This window comes from Pygocentrus nattereri, chromosome 1, assembly GCF_015220715.1.
Source record: "Pygocentrus nattereri isolate fPygNat1 chromosome 1, fPygNat1.pri, whole genome shotgun sequence".
Lineage (NCBI taxonomy): Eukaryota > Metazoa > Chordata > Actinopteri > Characiformes > Serrasalmidae > Pygocentrus > Pygocentrus nattereri.
Genome location: NC_051211.1, coordinates 17,047,950 through 17,070,841, shown reverse-complemented (window position 1 = coordinate 17,070,841; position 22,892 = coordinate 17,047,950). Strand labels below are relative to the sequence as shown.

Genomic DNA, 22,892 nt, shown 5'->3' with positions numbered 1-22,892 from the left:
CTATGTCCTCGGAACCTTTAGTTGGAAAATGTAATTTTATCATATTTTATTGTAATACTTTTTTCTAAATTCTATTAAATATTGCTATATGTCCTGTCCTGACTCCAGGCTTTTTATTTTATATGCCTGTTTTACAACATATACATATATTTCCTTTGAAAAAAAAATATTTGAAGTGCACATTTGGACCTAAAGGGCACTGTTATCTGTTATCTTGACTGTCAAACTTTTTACTCAGTTCAGTTTTGACACACAAACACTCTGCCCATATTCAGGTCTGCACCAAACAACTAAACCATGCTAATTCAAAAGGGAATCCAACACCAGAGCATGTTTTTAATGCACTTTTATGCTGTACTGTCTGCACAATTTGCTGCATTAACATTTCACTCTTTATAAATGTTTATCTTATCCCTGCATTTTGAGCTGCTGGAAAAACAATAAATAAGCAATAAAATAATAATATGCATTAGATTATGCATCACAAAGCAATTTTTTGGCAAAGCATCTATGACCTGATTGGTTAAATTCAAATTGGTATTCACAAACATGATAAGTGTCACTATTTTCGGTTTTCATGTTGTCATGGTGGTAAAACAACCACATGTGCAATTTAGTTTACTTTAGTCCTTGCAGAGGAGGGACTAAACCAAAAGAAAGGGATATAATATCATAAAAAAAAAAAAAAAAAAAAAAAAAAAACGTGGGACAGTCTTCACAAAATTTCATGCTCTTGAGAAAAACTAAGGGAAACTAAAGGCATTGGCTGGGCATGTAAAGATCCAGTGCTCAGCCCAAAATAATTGCAGAACTGTTTTAGATTATTGTCACCCAAATTTTTTGCAATTAAGCTTCAAAAAATTGCAATTTTTAATTTTTATATAATATGAGAATTTACATATCAACAAATTAGATTAGATTAGATTAGATTAGATTCAACTTTATTGTCATTGTGCAGAGTACAAGTACAGGGCCAATGAAATGTAGTTAGCATCTAACCAGACGTGCAATATATAACATTATTTACATAAAGTGCGGTGGTAACAGTGACCAGTGCATAAATATAAATGTTATATACATGTGTGTACAAGTGAAATGTGAAATATGTAATATAAAATATGAAACATACAATATAAAATATACAGTGTTATATATGCAGTGTTATATGTATCTATATATCTGTGTATTAAGTTTATATACAGGAATGTACATATTAAATATATAGTATATAATATACATATATACATAACACATACATAAAGTGAGATATGCAGTAATATGATTGTAGGTTATTATATACACATACGTATACAAATATAGACATGTAGATGTAATAGATACTGTACAGATAGTGCATTATGTGTGCACTGGGAGCAGCAATACAAATGAAAGTTGTATGAATGAAGTATATCATCAGTGCAGAAGGTGTAGGAAGTGTAGTTTTTTAAAGTGACTGTGTAGCGTTCGTCAGGATAACCGCCTCAGGAAAAAAGCTTTTCCTAAGCCTGCTGGTGCGGGAGCGGAGGCTCCTGTAACGCCTGACAGATGGTAAGAGGCTGAAAAGTCTATGATTTGGGTGGGTAACATCTTTGATGATGTTTCTTGCCCTGCCCATGCAGCGTTTGTGGTATATGTCCTCGATGGTGGGTAAATCGGTGCCTGTGATGCGCTGCGCCGTTTTTACTACCCGCTGGAGTGCTTTGCGGTCAGCAGCGCAGCAACTGCCATACCATACAGAGATGCAGTTGGTGACTATGCTCTCAATGGTACAGCGGTAAAAGTTCACCAGGATCCTGGGAGACAGGTGAGCTTTCTTGAGGCTCCGCAGAAAATAAAGGCGCTGCTGCACCTTTTTGATGAGGATGGAGGAGTTCAAGGACCAGGTGAGATCCTTGGAGATGTGAAGACCAAGGAACTTGAAGCTGGACACCTGGTCCACTGCAACTCCACTGATGGAGATGGGGGTGTGAGCCTGGTTCCTAGTCCGTCTGAAGTCCATGATGATCTCCTTTGTTTTGTGCGTGTTGAGTGCCAGGTTGTTGTCATGGCACCATGAGGCGAGATGCTGTACTTCGTCCCTGTAGGCTGTCTCATCATTATCTGTGATCAGGCCTATCACCGTGGTGTCATCTGCGAACTTGACTATGGTGTTTGAGCCATAAACAGGTACACAGTCATGGGTGAAGAGGGAGTACAGTATCGGACTCAAAACACAGCCTTGTGGAATGCCAGTGTTCAGGGTGATGTGTGATGAATGGAGATTGCCTAATTTAACAGACTGGGGTCTGTTAGTCAGGAAGTCCAAAATCCAGTTGCAAAGTGATGTGCTGATGCCCAGATGGTTGAGCTTGGATATCAGCATGGACGGGATCACTGTGTTAAATGCTGAACTGAAATCAATGAAGAGCATTCTCACATATGAGTTCTGACAGTCCAGGTGGGTCAGTGCAGTGTGTAGTGCTGTGGAGATGGCATCCTCAGTGGATCTGTTGCTCCGATATGCGAACTGGTGTGGGTCCAGCGTAGCAGGTAGGCAGAACTTCAGGTGGGAAAGAACTAGTCTTTCAAAGCACTTGGAGATGATTGGGGTGAGTGCAACAGGTCGGAAGTCATTCAGGGCTGAAGCAGTTGAGTGCTTTGGCACTGGCACAATGGTGGCAGACTTGAAGATGGATGGGACAGCTGCCTGGGCCAGCGAGACATTGAAGATGTGTGTGAAGACACCCGAGAGTTCCTCAGCACAGGCTCTTAGCACACGGCCAGGTACACCATCAGGGCCGGCTGCTTTCCGTGCATTCACCCTGCTCAGCATGCGACTGACATCCGAATTGGAAAGTTCAAGTGGATTATCGTCTGGTGGAGGATCGTTTTTTAAACATGTCACCTTATTACCCCGGTCAAAGCGAGCGTAGAAGTGGTTCAGCTCATCAGGGAGTGAAGCACTGTTGGTGGATGGCGCAGTGCTCAGTGGCTTGTAGTCTGTCAGGGTGTGTATGCCCTGCCACATACGCCGAGGGTCAGAGGAGGTAAAGTGCTCCTCGATCCGCTGTTTGTAGCAGTGCTTGGCTATGGATATTCCTCTCCTCAGATTGGCTCTGGCCAAGCTGTAAGCCTCCCGGTCTCCTGACCTGAAGGCAGCATCTCTGGCTTTGAGCAGAGAGCGAACCTCTCTGTTCATCCAGGGCTTCTGATTTGGGAATATTATTATTGTCTTTTGTGTTGTCACTCTGTCCACACAGTTGTTGATGTGTTCCAGGACAGAGTTAGTGTAGGTGTCCAGGTGGATGTGTGAGGCCGTGGTGGCCCGGGCTGCATACTCGCTCCAGTCAGTGTGCTGGAACTGGTGCTGAAGGAAGGAGTCAGCCCCATCCATCCAGATCTTTACTGTTCTGGTTGTAGGCTTGATCCTCTGAATGACTGGAGTGTATTTGGGGAGTAGAAACAGAGAAAGATGATCTGAAAGTCCGAGGTGGGGGAGGGGTGTGGCTTTGTATGCATCAGCCACGTTTGTGTAAACTTTATCCAAAGTTTTTTGTCCCCTTGTGGTGCAGGAGACATTCTGATAAAATTTTGGTAATCCAGATTTTAGATCAGTGTGATTGAAGTCCCCTGCTACAATAAACGCTCCGTCCGGGTATGTAGTTTGAAGTTTGTTGATGGTAGCACAGAGAGCCTCCATAGCCGAGTTAGCATTAGCATCAGGAGGCACATAGACTACAGTAGCGACGATGCAGCTAAACTCACGAGCCGTATAAAAGGGCCTGCATTTAATGGTCAGGAACTCCAGGTCCGCAGAGCAGTGGGTTTCCACTACAACAGAGTCTGTGCACCACGCTTTGTTTACGTAGATACAGGTTCCTCCGCCGCGGGTCTTCCCCGTTGTCGCGGTTGACCGGTCAGCTCTGAACAGCGCACGTCCCTCCAGTTTCACCACGCTGTCCGCCACATCGCCCCTTAGGCACGTTTCCGTGAAAAACAAATTACAGTCCCTGAGCCATCTCTGTGTGAGGGTCATGCAGGATTTCAACAATGTTGATTGGTGTGTCGTACAAACAAAATAATATATATATATAAAAAAAAAAACAGAAACTCACTTATATAATTCAAACATCATTTTATCCAACAGATGTCCTTTAAATTATGTGAAATTACATAAAAAATGGATCAATAGAAATACTCCAACATCACCTGAAATAAAACATTTTTATATCATCTTACATTAAAAGTTAAAATGTTTTGACCTTCCCCTGTAAAGTTACTGTTTTGGAGGTTTTTTGGACAGTGACAATGAGGAAAAAAAATCCATATTTGAAATATACCACAGATATTAATAAGATATTACAATCTTTGATGACAGTTGTTGGAGAGAAACAACAGTGGTCATCAAAGACTGTTAGTTATTGCAGAGCAGATATAATATACTTTTTAATTGCAGCTGCTAAAAAAATCCTGATTTTTTGTCTTTTATGTCAAAATAGCTAATATTAGAGCAAGTCATAAAAAGCAATTATGTATAGAATGGCTTGTTCCTTTTAACACTTCATCAACACATTTTTTTGCACCACATCCATTTTCATCATCCAGATGTCTGCACAGTCCCATGAATTCCAGGTGTTCAGATTGCTATAAATAGATTATTTATAATTTTCACTTTCACTGTTTTTTTCATTCCAGAATTATATCAGTGAATGCAGTAAGCTTTCCTATTTTAGAACATCTGGATTCTTTGGCTTATTGGGCTTGTTCAAAATGAACAGCTCCTCAACTGTTATTAACTGTTAACTAAAAGTGTCAGGAGGACATTTTTCATTTTCATTTAGCTTGTCATGAGGAAACCCTATGAAAAAAAAAAACTACATGAAATCAGAACAAAATAATGTCTATTAAGTAGTAAAGGTATGGTTGGAATGAAGTCAAAGAAGTGTCCTCACATATTTCATGCAAAAAAATATATATAATCCACATTAAAAAAACTAAAAAACAAACAGATAGCAGTGCATCCTGCTTTTGATTTTCCTCATTTGCATGAATCTGTCTTGGTCTGCATGCACTAAAGCCAAGCTGCTTCCCTGTGATTTCTTCTGTGGCCTTCATCAGATCCTCTATCACCTTCTTCACTGGTTCCTGGAGGATGGATTTGCGAGTCTGAATCTCAGCCACTCTGGCCTTTCCACTTAGACGACTCAGGATGAAGACAGCTCTTCTCATTTTCATCTGGAACTCAGCTACAGCCTCTCTCTGTTGCTTCACCTTCCGGATCTCTTCATGGATCTGCTTTTCCTTATAATGTTTTTGCTTGATGTCACTCTCATTCTGCAAAATCTTAGCCTCGTAGTCTGACACTTTACTTTTGTATTTTTCCACTTCATTCTCAAGTGCTCTCACTTCTGTTTCAGCCTCTCTAATAGCATCTGAAGCTTGGGACATATCTATTGCTCCAGCAACCAGTCCAACATTCCTCACAGTCGTAGCGTTGTCTCTCCTTACTTCCTGTCTCTGAAGTCTGGCTCTTGTTGAGCTCAGATTTGTTCTGGCCTGTCTCAGAGCACCTTTAGAGCCACTCCGTAATTTTTTATTACATTTCTGTTTTATTTTCAGATTGTCTAAGGTTTGTTTTGTGTTGCTTATCTCTCGTTCAAGTTTTCCTGCATCTTGTGTAAGGATCTCAATGTTGTAATCCAGATATTTCAGCCCTGTACTAGCCACCTGTTCTGACCGCTCCAGGCTCTGCTTGGCCTGCACAATCTGCTTTCTGATGTAGTTGTAGTTGGAGCACTGCCCACTAATGGGATCTACATCTCCTTCAATGAGGACCTCATGTACTCTTCTGATGGAGTTGAGGCCATCTTCCAAAAGCTCAATAAATGCTACAGTTGAGTTCTTCACCAAAAGACTGCAGGGACAAACATAAAAGAGTAAAAGAGAAAAAATGAACAATGTGGTTTAATAAAATAGAGCATACAGTTCTCCTCTCCTGTGGTACACTACGTGCAGTAGAGTGAAAGTGGTGTCAGAGTGGTCTAGGGGAGGGGAAAAATGGTAAAATTCAGCAATGTTTATTCACCAAAGTGAGAATGATGTAGGCAAATAAGTAGGAGGAAACAAAATACGGTACAAAAAAAAAAAAAAAAAAAAAAAAAAAATATATATATATATATATATATATATATATATATATATATATATATATATATATATATATATACATACACACACACATGTGGGCAGCTCAGTAACCAGATACAATACAGCCTCTAAGATAACAAAGTCTATCAGTTAAACTGCAGAACTGTTTACACCTTTGTGTTCTTGACTGTACATAGATTCTGTTCTCACCTAAGAACAAATCTCAAAACATTGGTAAATGTCAGAATCTTGTTAAAAACTGTGAAAGCAGATATTGAGAAGAAATTCCTTCTTAAGAATAATAGATGAATAAGACATAGGGTCATTGCCAACATGTGTCTATCCATGATCAATGAAGCAACTCTCCAACACTCCATCTCCCTGACACATTTTCTCTTAGCGAGTAGTATCAGTGAAAGGTTAAAACAATGTAAAATGTTTATTTTTATGTTGTGTTACTTTTAATGTGTTGATGTTATTATTCAACTTACCCAGAAGAGCAGAGATTGCTCATGTTAATCTGAGAGAAAATGAAAGTAAATGTTTTATCAAAAAGAAAGACAGTGAGCCCATCAGGAGGTCATAGTAAGACATCATTTTTTATAAAATATTACATTGGTGTTATACGAAGATTAATGAGACATTTTGAAAATAACAAGAAAAAACAAAACAAAAATGGATAAATACATTAAAATAAATAAATAAATACATTCACTTGTGCTGTAATACTGAAGTCCAGTCTCAGTAAATAAGTCTGGTCAAGACAGTATATTAACGATCTCTGTCTTTTCACAATCTTTGACTAACTGAGTGCAAAGCGTCCGTCTATGTTGTTTAATTCAAATGAATGTGAAAATGTTTATTAGACTCTCCATATATTTATACTACTATAATAATAATAATATCAGTAGTAGTAGTGGTTTGTGGTGAAGAAGACTTTCTAATAAGTACTGCCGAAGATGCACTTAAATAAGTTTATACATGTAATTAAAATTTATAAATTATAAAAGAAACACAGGACATCTTTTACCTGGTTTATATTCAGTTACGTCTAGATGGTGATTTAGAGTTTTAGAGCAACAAATACTTTTCTTCTAATTAGATGACTGTTCAAGGAAGCAATGTATCAAAATTCATTTGCATGGTTATTTCATACTTTCACTAAATCAAGGATACTGTTCAACATGGCATGCAACCATTTCAGGCAAACATTACTATACACACGTCATTATGAAGATTTAAACTTCAGCAATGTTAAGTGATTGCCTTATCACATTTTATCACAAACAGTCAGTTTAAAGTAAGAAATATTACCTCCTATTAGTCCTTTTAGATTGTTTACTGATCTAGATCACCCAAAATGGTTCTCTATCTGAGACTAAATAAGTCCCTCCTTTTAAAGTGCAGCAGCTCTGTGGGTGGGCTGGGCTTTTACATCCTGCAGGTAATAAATACTCTGTGACATTCATTTTGTCCTTCATTCTGTCTCTTCCCTTCATATCAGCAGAGAAAAGAGACCTTTAACAGACCTTCACTGAAAGCTACTCAGATATCAAGGTAGGACAGCTGATCTAAATCTAAGATTAGTATTTACTGGATGCTTTTTACTTCGTCACATTTTGCAGCACTTTTATTGATTCCTTCATCTCTGTCCAATAACTAGATTAGCAGTACATAACAGTATAGTAATAACCCAGAAGTTGCTAGAGGGCCCACTGGTGGCTGTAGTACCCTAAGCAGAGGTTATGTTGTATATTAGAATTGGCACTGCATGCAGGTAATTATTAATCATTTAGAAGAAAGACTTTTACTGTGTTAGACAAATGCTTGCTACACATCACACGCAAAAGTATATGTGTGCATAACACAGAAGTAACTAATAGGCGGGCCGTGGTCAAAGTCCGGACTCTGACACTGTCCTATATGGACCTGAAAAGATAAAACTGACAATATATGTTGTTGAAATATTACTGAATTGTATTTTATTTTATTTGATGTTCAGTTGTTGCTTGTATTAGATGTTGATATACCTATTAGGCTACTTCAGTCAACAGTATACGGCACCGAATCATGATGTTCCAAACCTTCGCTTGAGGAAATTTTCTCTAACTGGACCTTTTTTTTAATTAAAGACCCCCGGTATAACATTTATTTTGGCATTAACATCAAATTATTTAAAGATTTTGAAAAAGATTAAGTGGAACACCACTGATGTTCTACCTGTAGATAGAGGTTATGAGTTGTTCAATGCAATCATAAAACAAGCTAACATGGTAGCATTTGTTAAGCTGAAACTAGTTGAATGTGGTGTGTAAGATAGGTCCTAGGCGTCCCTATGAATTACTATAGAAAATATAAATATTCTACCTCTTGAGATGTAGATTATTAGCAACAAATGTAACTGCTAATATAGTTCGGCAGCTACAAAGTGAAAATGTTAAACTATGATGTCTTTTACCATTTTCAGTCTCAGAGGAGCTGAAAGACACCTGTCAGGCTTTTTGAAGGGCTTAGAACAAAAAAGATACAAATGCCATCGTTATTGGCAGAACATCTAGCCAATTAGGATTAAGCATTGTTATTATATTGTTGTTATTAGTTTTATATATATATATATATATATATATATATATATATATATATATATAATTAACTACTTACTCATACACGTCACTTCCCTAATATTTGTTTTAGTAGGAACTATGGATTCCAAAATTGCTAAGACCTGTCAAAGCCTCACCACAGCTGAGGAGATGAGAAACCAAACTAGGCTTGTGATGCAGCCTTATGCCAACTGGGAGGAGTACCTGACTCCTGCACCGCTCTCCATAGCCATCCTGGGAGAGCTGGTCTTCATCTCTTCTAAAACAGATTTCTCTTTGAACAAAAACACACCAAAGGGTGGCTACAAGCACATCAAATACCCAGATTCATTTCGTGCCTGTCTCATGCAAGTGTGTAACTCTGGTTGGTGGGCTTTCAATGAGGCCCACAAGAACATGGATCAGATTCGGCTTCACACCATGGCTGTTCCAGACTATATGAAGACTGCAGTGAAGATTCTGTTTCAAGGTAATGACGAAGTTGTTGAAGCTCACCTTCCTGACCAGCTGGAGAACATTCGTGTCATTGCAGATGACTGTCTTGCACTGGCTGAATCAACAGAAAAGCGGTTTAGTGAAGTCATTAATATTATCCAAGAGCTGCTGGAAGCCTGTGTAAATGCTGAGCACTTTTATGGTGAAGAGCTGGAAGATATCAAGAAGAAAATCGAGGAGAATAATATTAGGAAACAGTCATCAGAAGAAGCTGCTAAACGCTCTGAGAAGGCAGTTAAAATCATGGAACAGGAACTGAAGGAGGCAAATGATACCTATAAAAATGCAATGGATTCCCTTCCCAGTGGATGGAACATGGTGGCTATGGATCTTGTTGGAGCTGTGACTGACAGTTTCACATCTGTAATCACTGGACTGACGGCTATAGTGACTCATCCAGTGGCTCAAATGTGTAATGCTTCAAAGAAATTTGCAGAGACAGTGAAAGATGTAAAAGTTATGACCTCTTCTGCTGATGTACTTGATGAAATGAACATCTACAGCAAGTCTGCAGAAATCTTGACCTGCACAGAGCGTATTCAGCAGTATGTGCAGGAGAATGACATTGACTGGAAGAGTCTGTATGATCAGAAGAACAAATCTACACAAACAGACTTTGTGAAAAAACAATTCCAAAGAATCAGTTTCAGCTTAGAAAAATTCCCTGAATGTAAACCAAAGAAGAAGGCTCAGAAATTATGTAAAGAAGCCATTAAAATCTGTGAAGAACTGGCAAAATATGCACCAGATGGGAAATGTGAGAAAGAGAAAACAAAGGAGTTAATTGATAATATCAAAGAACTGATTGAATCTGCCCGCCGTTTTGACTGCAAAAGCAAAGACGTCACAAAAACTCCTTCCTTGATTCCAAAACCACCAATGATGTTTAAAGAAGAAAGTAAATCAGAGAGAGAATGTGCTTCAGGAAGAGCAACAGAGACTGTCAGGTTCCGCATAGAGCAGAGCCGAGCTCAACTGAACAGCATTAGAGAGACCTATGACAAGAGTGTGGAGAACATGGAGAAAAACCAAAAGGAACTCACTGAAATATTGATCTCCATGCAAAAATGTGAATTAAAAGAGATAGACTTTAACACCACCATACAAATGCTGGTCAAAGGGATGGATGCCATGGGTAGAGTGAAGGAACAATGGGAGAAGATGGTGCGCTTCTTTCAGATGGTGTCCAATATTGTGAAAACCAGCCTGACCAGAACTCTCAAAGATTTTGTCTCCACGTCTGAGAAGACTCAGTCACTTTCCTACAACTCAAAGCTCTTCTCCAAAGATCTGCTGTACACTCAAGCCTTTCAGGCCACTAACATCGCCAGCCTCGTCCACATGATCTCAGCAACCTACACTGAAGTGTCTGACAAGTATCTCATGGATCGTGTCAGCTCACTGGGGAAACTTATGGCCATGGACAAGACAAAACCAGAGTTTGAACAGGAGCGTCTGCAGCTACAAAACAGCTGTAATAAAGCTCAGAAAGGTATTTTACGTCTTGTCCTCAAAAATAAGGATGAGTTTGAAAGGAAGAGTGACTCAAGAATTAAGAAGATTGACAAAGAGTTGCTGGCCATTCTTCCCTCTGCTGCTCCAGAAGAGATGAAGAGCATCCAAGCAGCTGTTCAAAGTGGATTCACAGAAGATGAGGAGGCGTTATACTCCTGAGTGTATTCGAAAAATTGGTTGTCAATTAATCCCAAAATTACATTAATGTTAATGGTAATTACTCCCAAATCACCTTGATATTCTCCTGCTAAACTTAATGCTATCCTTTTCTTTATCTCGTTTCTAATTATCTTTTTAATTAATTTTTGCCACCAACAAAAGCATCTTACTTTTTAATCTCCTTGATTGGTTGAGCTTCATCTAATCAGTGTTTTCACTACTTTGTAAATATGAAACAGAGGGTTTTACATAGTGTACAAGAAATGAAGATCCACCAGATGGCAGAACATATACCTGTACACTTTCCTGCACCTAAAAACATAAAACTGATTTTAACAAACATAAAAATAGCAACTTGTTTTTATGTTTTGATAATGGTTTTTAATGCTACTAAACATATTTTAAAAAGAAATTATAATTTGCCAATCTTATATACCTTTGAAACAAACATTTTAACACATTATATAATGTTTTGCATTGTGATTGACAATAGAACGAGAATCTAATTTTAATTATACAAACTTAATGGAGATAATATTTCTTACTGCAATAATAAGAACAGACCAAATACAAAAAAAGTCCCTTTGAATAAACACAATGCAATGTTTGAACAATTTATTTAACCAATTGTTACGTGCCAGCATTGCACGTATGTTGTTTTTTTTCTTTTTTCTTTTTCTCTCTCCTTTTTCTCCCCAACCAGATCAGGTGCAACTGTACGCATAATGGACTAATGTGGATCTTGAATACTTGGCAGTGCTCTTCTCTCCACCAATCCGAATGGCTGATTTCTGCTGAGGGATGGGCCTTGGCAGATAAAAGGACTCACCTGTGGCCAGTTATGAAGAAGAGAGCATTTAGTGTGTTTGAGACTCATAGTGGAAAACTGTCCTAATTTATTTGTCAAGATGTAGCCAGTAACATGAGTCTCCTGTACTCTCTCTCTTTCTAGCTCTCTGTTTACTCCCCTCTCCAGTGCGAGGTGTGGACAGGAAAGTTGGGTGCGCTTATACATATATGCATTCACTGTAGTGGCTGGATTGTTTAGACACATCAGGTAAAGGGCGAGTGCCACCCGCTGTATTTTGGTGAGGATTAGACTTACGGCTAGGCAGGTTAGATTCGTTTCCTTGGTTTATTTCTTTGGCACCGTCCATAGTCCACCCTTGTGGTTGGTTGGGCTTCACTAGTTTATGTTTTGTATACTGATTACGGTTAGTCATCTTTTTTTTATTATTTTTTCTTTTGATTTATATTTAGTTTTTGCTCAGCGTATTCACCACCTCTCTGTCCATATAAGTAATGCTCTATTGCAAGTGGGAAGCAAAGTAAAAGTCTTTAATGCAAACGCCGCTACTGTGTACTAGTGTCCTTTCCTTCCATCTCCCATTACATGCCATGTTATTTCCCCTCTCCCCCTAGCTACATCTAAGGGGAACGGAACACCAATTAATATATTTGACTTGTATTATTGTTCCACCTCTGATCCTAATGTATGCAGTAATTAAAATATTAAATGCCACATTCACGGCTGAATATTTAGTAATTTTGGTTTAGTTTGAGACTGTTATCGTCTATGCCAAACACCACCTGCTGTTAGGTTTCAGGACTGTGGCATGCGCCTGCCCCCCGGGCCCCGACAATAACGGCCGAGAGAGCCGGCAGAAAGCGGAGAGGACATGCCACAAAGACATTTTTATGTAATAAGGTTAATATGCTTAAACACAGTTGAACATAATACAGAATATGAACAAACGTAAAACATGTTGGGCAGCACATTTTAAACCACCTCTGCAAGAGTCTACAGAGAAGATCTCAAACTGTGTAGTTGTGCTGTATCGCCCCCTGGTGCATATGTGAACAGTGCTAAACTGAAACAGGTCTTGTTGAAATAACTCACAGTCTGTTATTTCATTTTTTTTGAATATATGGTATTGTAGGGCATTATATTTATCTACATTTAGATAGTAATCCAGTTCTCACAGTGTTTGAACACTCCACACGATGTTTATCCCATTAGAAATAAACATTTTACTTTCAAAAGCACGAATAATAACAACGATTCAGTCACTTTTTATCTGGTTAAAGAATAATTGGGAAAGCTTTACATGCTTTCTGACACAGGATAAGCACAGGCTGTGATAATCATGCCAAGAAACCTATAAAGCCATAAACTAGCATTCAAAGATTTGAAGCCATATGAAATGGGATACTTTGTCAGTTGACAGCAAGGAAATTAATAAAAAAGACAAAGATAAACACAATGATTTAATATATACAGACATACTAGTGCAAGATGAAAATACCTCAGTCTTAGTCTTAGGGAGGGGAGGAGTCTTAGGGAGAACTGCCTGTGAGAAGAGGCTGTTTTTTAATCTGTTTTTGCTCTTTGATCTGAATCTCTTTCCTGATGGCAGGGAGGAAACAGGTTATGTCCAGGGTGGGTGGGGTCCTTTGAAATATGGCTGGCTTTTTTTTGGAGTTGACCAGAGTAAATGTCTCTGAGGTGGGGTTGTGTCATACCAATGGCACACTTTGCTGCCCTCATCACCTGCTGCATTTCCTTAGATTTTAGAAATCCAGGTTATGTTAATAGAACCATTCTGTCAGATACTGAACCTCCTCCTTGCAGGTTGCCTCTTCATTGTCTGATATCATTTCTTTTATGGTGATATCATCTGTAAATTTGATAATGCTGTTGGTAGAGTGAATGGGGAAGCAGTCATAGGTGAAGAAAGATTAAAAGTATTAATAGCTGAGCTGAAATCCACAAAAAATGTAAAATGATTGAAATATCACATACTAGTCATCAAAGTGTGTTAGTAGATGTTTTACTCAGTGTTTAAATATGGTAGGAAACAATAAGAAATAAACAGCTCTGTCATTCTAGACAAATCTGAGTAACACTTTATTTGGATGGTCTGTTTTTCACACTAAACTGACTATATTAACTATCAATCAAATGTCAATTATTTTATGGCAGTGTACACTAACATCTACATTCTTAAATGTTAACAATTTGCACAGACAGTAAGATGACTGTCAACTACCTCTCAACATCTTTTCTATAGCAAGTGAGCTGTATATCAATACATTTTCAGTCACATATAGAAACATTCTGTCTGTTGATTTTTAAGTAAGCGCAATAAGACATCCATGCATTTCTTTTAAACCTCCATATAATATTTAGTGGCAATAAATTGATATAATTATGATATGATGTGTGTCAGTTGACTCTCAACTTTATGTATCTCCACTGTATCTCATGCTTTTTGAGACTCAAAAGATCACCTTTTTAGTAGGGTTGGGAATCTCTATGCACCTCACGAATCAGAGGGCTGCAATGCGATTATAAAATGATTATTGATACATTTTGATGCTTTTTTTGATGTTTTGATACTTTTTTTTCTATACAGGATTTTTTTTCTCACTGTGTGACGACTGGGAACTTTTAAAGCCAAGTATTTGTAATGACCCATAATGAATTTACTCCCAATATCTTTTATTAATAAATCAAATAAAAGTGATGTGGCAAGTGACCTGGAAGGCTCTCATTCACTGCTCTTATTTGGAGCACATGAGATGCTGCTGCCACTCATCTGGGATAAAATGCGCAGTCGCAGTGAAATAAGATCCTGTGGTAATGGATGTCCACGCAACACGTTATAGCCATACCACCAATTTTCTTTAGTGTTTTATCATTTTGGTTATGGTCTTGTTGTAGACTGTGTGTGTGTGTGTGTGTGTGTGTGTGTGTGTGTGTTTGTGTGTGTGTGTGTGTGTGTGTGTGCGTGGGGGGGTGGAGTGGTGTGTGGGGATGAGTGTCGCTGTGTCAGTAAAATATCTTTGGGGCCAGTTTCTCGCCTCCAAAGTGTGCAACATAGCGCAAAAGCTTGATTCTCAAAGACTGAGTACAGATGCAAATCCTTGGTGATAAAAGTGATTGATAGTCCTCTGGTTGCCAGCAACTATAACCAGGTGGAAAACGGGTGGAAATATATAAAATGGTTTTCCACCTCAACTGGTTAGAAGTGCTTCCATACGCTAGCTTAAGGGTCGGCTACCAGCAGCTCCACATCAGAGTTAGATTTCTAGGTAAAAATAAAATAATCCTCTTTTACAGTAAAATAAATTCAATTAATGTAGCCTATAACTACTAGTTCACCTAGCAAGACAGTAGCTAACAAAAAGGCAAAGAGAAAGATTTGAGATGAACATCGATAATTTTGGGATGATATATGTTTGATCTGCAAGGAGAAACTGTTAAACACTAATAAAATCGTGACGCCAATGTCAGTTCCTCGTTCTCCAGCTTCTTGTTCCAATTTTGCTGTTCTACCTTAAATAGTGCAGCAGTTACATTTTGGTGCCTCAGGCATCATTTAAGGTGGAATGGGGAAATTCAAATTAGAAGCTGGAGCACAAGAAGCGACTTCATCCTTGTAAAAAGTAGAACGTTGAGAAACATTTTACAAAAGCTTTTCTAATTTGGGGAAAAGTTTCCTGATGGTAATGCAAGTACAGCAGCTACAGCTGAGCTAAAGCTTAAAGCAGAGCAAGGTAAGTCAAAATAAGTGCAATTTTGTTTGTATTATATTTTTAGCCTACACTAGAACATTAGCATGTATTGAGACTCATGTAGAGCCAAGATGGTAAAATGGACTCAAAGTGTTGTGGCTCCAGAGGTGGTTTGATTTTTGCTGAAAGTAAAAAATGACTCTCATTAACATTTGGATTTTGACCCCTGCACTTGCTTTTAATGTAGTGTGCTGCCACAGACTGTCCTGGCCCTGCCTGCAAAGGCCCGGCCCGGCCTTTGCAAAGTTCCACCTGTTGCATTCCTTTTGTGTCAATATTACGTTATCAATTCAAATTAAATGACCTTGGGTTTGTGAAAGGCGCTATATAAATGAAACTTATTATTATTATTATTATAATATTATTATAAAATTTAGAAAATCGTTTTTTTACATTTGTGAATTGATTCAGAATTGTCCACGTCCGCTGCATCTTAGAATCGACCCCCCCCCTATCACACACCTACTTTTAAGTGTCTTTTGTCATTTGGACCATCCAAATAAAGTAAAACACAGTCAACCTTAACAGTGCAGCATTATATTATTTATTAACAACCACAGATCAGACTCTCAACATGGTGTACGTTGTATTTCTCTTGACAGTCAACAAAGAGTAAGTTATCTATCCACTGAATCTCTGAGAATTCACTTGCTTATAGTATCAAGATGCACAACTGGACTGCTAAAATAAACTGAGAGGTGTTTGGTTGCATCCACATTTCAACGTACACACATATACATGTCAGTTAAATATAAAAAGCAAAACTTGAGATTCTCTCTACAGCGTTATTTCTATCTCTGAACAACTTTTCAAAACTTTTTACATTCTGTAAAGACTAAATGCAGTAGAAACTATTTTTTTCAATTACTGGTCATTCTTCAACCAGGTAGATTCAAATGAGCTCAAACAGACCTAAAACAAACTGTTACTCAACCTCCCTTATTCAAAATTCACTCTCAACATTGACAGCAATGTTGTTTTAGCTACCTTTGCAGCAAAAGTATCAGCTTCTTCAATTTTTATTTATAAAGTTGGGCCAGGCCCTGAGAGTCCTGTACTGTCCTTTAAAACTGCTGAGAAGCAACCTTTCAGTGAGATACAAAACTGCAATGGCTGCTGTACCCTTTACAGCATTCTTTGCAGTGGAGAATGCGTCGGTATCTCTGGACAACTTCTTTTATGCTGCTGACTGAAAAAAACTAACATAAAACAGATTAGCATTAGCATTACTAAGTTAGACTCAGAATCCTTGTTACCTTAAGTAAGTAAGTCAGAGTTCATGGGTACCCTATAAATCCTATGGGTTGTGTACATCCCATAAACAGTAGCAATGTTTTCCATAATATATACCTGTACAACCCAGAATATAATCAAATATCTTAAAATAGGAGTTCTGGTAGGATTTTTGGGCCCCTTGTCTCACCTTATTTCCTCTATGGCCATAAGGCCAGAGTACACTATAGTGCCAAAAGTATTCACTTCATCCCCTTCTTAATCTATATGGTTTAGTATAATGTTGGCCCACCTTTTGCAACTATAACAGCTTCAACTTTTCTGGGAAAGCTTTCCACAAGGTTTAGGAGTGTGTTTATGGGAATATTTGACCATTCTTACATTTGTGAGGTCAGACACTGATGTTAGACGAGAAGGCCTGGCTCGTAGTCTCCACTCTAATTCATCCCAGAGGTATTCTATCGGGTTGAGGTCAGGACTCTGTGCAGGCCAGTAAAGTTCTTCCACACCAAACTCGCTCATCCATGTCTTTATAGACCCTGCTTTGTGCACTGGTGTGCAGTCATGTTGGAACAGGAAGGAGCTGTCCATAAACAAGTTGAGAGCATGAAATTGTCCAAAATCTCTTGGTCTGCTGAAGCATGAGTTCCTTTTACTGGAGCTAAGGGGCCGAACTAAACTTTACACTTGTCACAACGCAGTCAGACAATTACCGTTCTCCTCCACTGGATTGCTATATGGAGAAGCGTGATTCATCACTCTAGAGAACACGTCCAGTGTCCAGTGGCAGTGCTTTACACCACTGCATTCGACGCTTTGGATTGTACAGGGTGACATACAAGAGTGGAGGGAGGTGCACACAAGTGGATTATATCCTTAGCAGGAGATGCCACCTAAAGGAGATTGGAGATTGTAAAGTGGTGCCAGGGGAAAGTGTAGCAAGGCAGCATAGGGTGGTTGTCTGTAGAATGAGATTAGAAACAAAGAAGAGGAAGAGAGTGAAGACAGAGCCAGAGATTAGATGGTGGAAGCTGAAGGAGGAGAATGGTTGCAGGCAGTTCAGGGAAAAATTGCAACAGGCCCTTGGGGGCAGTGAGGAGCTACCTGACGACTGGGAAACTACAGCTAAGGTGGTGAGAGAAACTGGCAAGAATGTGTTGGGTGTTTCGTCTGGTCAGAGGAAAGAAGACAAGGAAAGTTGGTGGTGGAATGAGGAAGTCCAGGAAAGTCCATTCTGAAGAAGAAGGCAGCTAAGAAAAAGTGGGATAACCAGAGAGATGAAGGAAGTAGGCAAGAGTACTGTGAGGCTAGTCGCATAGCGAAAAGAATGGTGGCAAAGGCAAAGGCACAGGCCTATGATGAGCTGTATGAGAGGCTGGACAGTAAAGGAGGAGTAAAGGACTTGTATCGTTTGGCTAAACAGAGAGATAGAGCTGGAAAAGATGTACAGCAGGTTAGGCTGATAAAGGATAGAGAGGGAAATGTACTAGTGAGTGAACAGAGAGTGATGAGTAGATGGAAGGAGTACTTTGAAGAACTAATGAATGAGGAAAATGAGAGAGAGATGAGGACAACGGGGGGAGAGATAGTGGATCAGGAAGTGCAGAGAATTAGTAAAGTGGAAGTGAGGGCAGCTTTAAAAAGGATGAAGAATGGAAAGTCAGTTGGTCCAGATGACATACCTGTGGAAGTATGGAGATGTTTAGGAGAGAATGCAATGGACTTTTTAACCAGGTTGTTTAACAAAATCCTGGAGAGTGACAGGATGCCTGATGAGTGGAGAAGCAGTGTACTGGTCCCCATTTTTAAGAACAAGGGTGATGTGCAGAGCTGCAGTAACTACAGAGGTATAAAGTTGATGAGCCACACCATGAAGGTATGGGAAAGAGTTGTTGAAGCAAGGCTAAGGCGAGAGGTTCAGATCAGTGAGCAGCAGTTTGGTTTCATGCCCAGAAAGAGTACCACAGATGCAATTTTTGCCTTGAGAGTGTTGGTAGAGAAGTACAGAGAAGGTCAGAAGGAGCTACATTGTGTCTTTGTGGATCTAGAGAAGGCATATGATAGGGTGCCAAGAGAGGAACTGTGGTACTGTATGAGGAAGTCAGGTGTAGCTGAAAAGTATGTTAGGGTGGTGCAGGACATGTATGAGGATAGTGAGACAGTGGTGAGGTGTGCAGTTGGAGTGACAAATGGTTTCAAGGTGAAGGTAGGGTTACATCAGGGATCAGCTTTGAGCCCCTTCTTGTTTGCAATGGTGATGGACAGGTTGACAGATGAGGTCAAGCAGGAGGCTCCATGGACCATGATGTTTGCAGATGACATTGTAATCTGTGGTGAGAGTAGAGAGCAGGTGGAAGACAATCTGGAGAGGTGGACGTTTGAACTGGAGAGGAGAGGAATGAAGGTCAGTAGAGACAAGATGGAATACATGTGTGTGAATGAGAGGGAGGCAGGTGGAAAGGTGAAGATGCAAGGAGTAGAGTTTGTAAAGGTGGATGACTTCAAATATCTTGGGTCAACCATCCAGAGCAATGGACAGTGTAGAAAAGAGGTGAAGAAGAGGGTGCAGGCAGGATGGAGTGGGTGGAGACGGATGTCAGGGCTGATGTGTGACAGAAGGATAGCAGCAAGAGTGAAAGGGAAGGTTTACAAGACAGTAGTGTGTCCCTCCTTTTAAAGGGCAGCAGCTCTGTGGGTGGGCTGGGCTTTTACATCCTACAGGTAATAAATACTCCATGACATTAATTTTGTCCTTCATTCTGTCTCTTCCCTTCATATCAGCAGAGAAAAGAGACCTTTTCCACACCTTCACTGAAAGCTACTCAGATATCAAGGTAGGACAGCTGATCTAAATATAAGATTAGTATTTACTGGATGCTTTTTACTTTGTCACATTTTGCAGCACTTTTATTGATTCATTCATCTCTGTCCAATAACTAGATTAGCAGTACATAACAGTATAGTAATAACCCAGAAGTTGCTAGAGGGCCCACTGGTGGCTGTAGCGCCCTAAGCAGAGGTTATGTTGTATATTAGAGTTGGCACTGCATGCAGGTAATTATTAATCATTTAGAAGAAAGACTTTTACTGTGTTAGACAAATGCTTGCTACACATCACATGCAAAAGTTTGAACATGCCTGGTCAAATGATTATCTGTGTGAAAACAAGTTCTCTACCAGAAACAAACTCAAATATGGCTTTTTCTGCTAATTGTATTGCATAATTTTTATTTATGTGATGACTTTATAATATTTTGAAAAATTGTGTCTTTTATACATTGTTTTTTCTTCAATATGTTAAATTCAGCAAATAAACAGTATGGTGTATTAAAATGTGCTGATGTGATTTCTCTATAGAGGATGTGTTAATTTATTTTCAATTGACAAAACTTGTAATTTAACCAGGGGGTCCAAACCTTCATATATGGCTGCATAACACAGAGGTAACTAATAAGTGGACCGTGGTCAAAGTCCGGACACAGACACTGTCCTATATGGACCTGAAAAGAGAAAACTGACAATATATGTTGTTGAAATATTACTGAATTGTATTTTATTTTATTTGATGTTCAGTTGTTGCTTGTATTAGATGTTGATATACCTATTAGGCTACTTCAGTCAACAGTATACGGCACCGAATCATGATGTTCCAGACCTTCGCTTGAGGAAATTTTCTCTAACTGGACCTTTTTTTTAATTAAAGACCCCCAGAATAACATTTATTTTGGCATTAACATCAAATTATTTAAAGATTTTGAAAAAGATTAAGTGGAACACCACTGATGTGCTTCCAGCCTTATGCCAACTGGGAGGAGTAGCTGACTCCTGCACCACTCTCCATAGCCATCCTGGGAGAGCTGGTCTTCATCTCTTCTAAAACAGATTTCTCCATCAACAAAAACCCACTCAAAGACGGCTACAAGCACATCAAATACCCAGATTCATTTCGTGCCTGTCTCATGCAGGTGTGGGCCACAAGAACATGGATCAGATTCGGCTTCACACCATGGCTGTTCCAGACTATATGAAGACTGCAGTGAAGATTCTGTTTCAAGGTAATGATGAAGTTGTTGAAGCTCACCTTCCTGACCAGCTGGAGAACATTCGTGTCATTGCAGATGACTGTCTTGCACTGGCTGAATCAACAGAAAAGCGGTTTAGTGAAGTCATTAATATTATCCAAGAGCTGCTGGAAGCCTGTGTAAATGCTGAGCAATTTTATGGTGAAGAGCTGGAAGAAATCAAGAAGAAAATCGAGGAGAATAATATTAGGAAACAGTCATCAGAAGAAGCTGCTAAACGCTCTGAGAAAGCAGTTAAAATCATGGAACAGGAACTGAAGGAGGCAAATGATACCTATAAAAATGCAATGGATTCCCTTCCCAGTGGATGGAACATGGTGGCTATGGATCTTGTTGGAGCTGTGACTGAGAGTTTCACATCTGTAATCACTGGACTGACGGCTATAGTGGTTCAAATGTGTAATGCTTCAAAGAAAGTTGCAGAGACAGTGAAAGATGTAAAAGGTATGACCTCTTCTGCAGATGGACTTGATAAAATGAACATCTACAGCAAGTCTGCAGAAATCTTGACCTGGACAGGGCATATTCAGCAGTATGTGCAGAAGAATGACATTGACTGGAAGAGTCTGTATGATCAGAAGAACAAATCTACAAAAACAGACTTTGTGAAAGAACAATTCCAAAGAATCAGTTGCAGCTTAGAAAAATTCCCTGATTGTAAACCAAAGAAGAAGGCTCAGAAATTATGTAAAGAAGCCATTAAAATCTGTAAAGACCTGGCAAAATATGCACCAGATGGGAAATGTGAGGAAGAGAAAACAGAGGAGTTAATTGATAAAATCAGTGAACTGATTAAATCTGCCCGCAGTTTTGACTGCAAAAGCAAAGACGTCACAAAAACTCCTTCCTTGATTCCAAAACCACCAATGATATTTAAAGAAGAAAGTAAATCAGAGAGAAAAAGTGCTTCAGGAAGAGCAACAGAGAATGCCAGGTTCCGCATAGAGCAGAGCCGAGCTCAACTGAACAGCATTAGAGAGACCTATGACAAGAGCGTGGAGAACATGGAGCAAAACCAAAAGGAACTCACTAAAATATTGATCTCCATGCGAAACTGTGAATTAAAAGAGATAGACTTTAACACCACCATACAAATGCTGGTCAAAGGGATGGATGCCATGGGCAGAGTGAAGGAGCAATGGGAGAAGATGGTGCGCTTCTTTCAGATGGTGTCCAATATTGTGAAAACCAGCCTGACCACAACTCTCAAAGATTTTGCCTCCACATCTGCGAAGACTCAGTCACTTTCCTACAACTCAAAGCTCTTCGACAAAGATCTGCTCTATAGTCAAGCATTTCAGGCCACCAACATTGCCAGCCTCGTCCACATGATCTCAGCAACCTACACTGAAGTGTCTGACAAGTATCTCATGGATCGTTTCAGCTCACTGGGGAAACTTATGGCCATGGAGAAGACAAAACCTGTTTTTGAACAGGAGCGTCTGCAGTTACAAAACAGCTGTGATGAAGTTCAGAAAGGTATTTTACGTCTTGTCCTCAAAAATAAGGATGAGTTTGAAAGGAAGAGTGACTCAAGAATTAAGAAGATTGACAAAGAGTTGCTGGCCATTCTTCCCTCTGCTGCTCCAGAAGAGATGAAGAGCATCCAAGCAGCTGTTCAAAGTGGATTCATAGAAGATGAGGAGGCGTTATACTCCTGAGTGTATTTGAAAAATTTGCTCTCATTTAATCCGAAAATGACATTGATGTTGATGGTAATTATGAAGTAACCTTGATTTTCCCCATGTTAATTATGTTTAAAGGGTTGCACAGGTGCTATTTGTACACTCCTAGCATGTCAGAATTTTGGGTCTTTGCTTTATAAAATGTGTGAATTATGCCGCTGTTATTTTTAAAACTGCCATTGGAACAAAAGCTTGTATCTCCCCTTTTGTTGTTTTTCATTTTTTTGACATAATTTGAAAGTGCCGTTTGGATTTTATGATAAATGGACCAAAGAAACGGCCATATGAATGAAAATTCAGTCTGGTTACCTTGACATACATCAAAAGTAAAGTATGTTTTTTCTTTCTCCTGTACTTTTACCATTCTTACCATTTTGTAGAAATGAGAGTTTGTACAGCAATATTGTATTAAATGT

At 39.1% G+C, this 22,892-nt stretch overlaps 1 protein-coding gene across 3 annotated transcripts; it reads left to right on the top strand.

Moving 5' to 3' along the window:
* The first annotated feature begins 7,619 nt into the window (after positions 1-7,619).
* Positions 7,620-22,616, top strand: LOC108412175. 3 transcript variants are annotated; one of them, XM_037531471.1, is made up of 3 exons: positions 7,620-7,683; positions 8,821-9,125; positions 20,692-22,616. In XM_037531471.1, the coding sequence occupies exons 2-3, from the start codon at positions 8,829-8,831 to the stop codon at positions 22,450-22,452; spliced, it is 2,058 nt and encodes a 685-aa protein (XP_037387368.1). In that variant the 5' UTR covers positions 7,620-7,683; positions 8,821-8,828; the 3' UTR covers positions 22,453-22,616. The 3 variants fall into 3 exon arrangements, with proteins under 3 accessions (XP_037387368.1, XP_037387319.1, XP_037387350.1); XM_037531422.1 differs by lacking the exon at positions 20,692-22,616 and having other exon boundaries at positions 8,821-12,250; XM_037531453.1 differs by lacking the exon at positions 20,692-22,616 and having other exon boundaries at positions 7,665-7,683; positions 8,824-12,250.
* Positions 22,617-22,892: the final 276 nt, after the last annotated feature.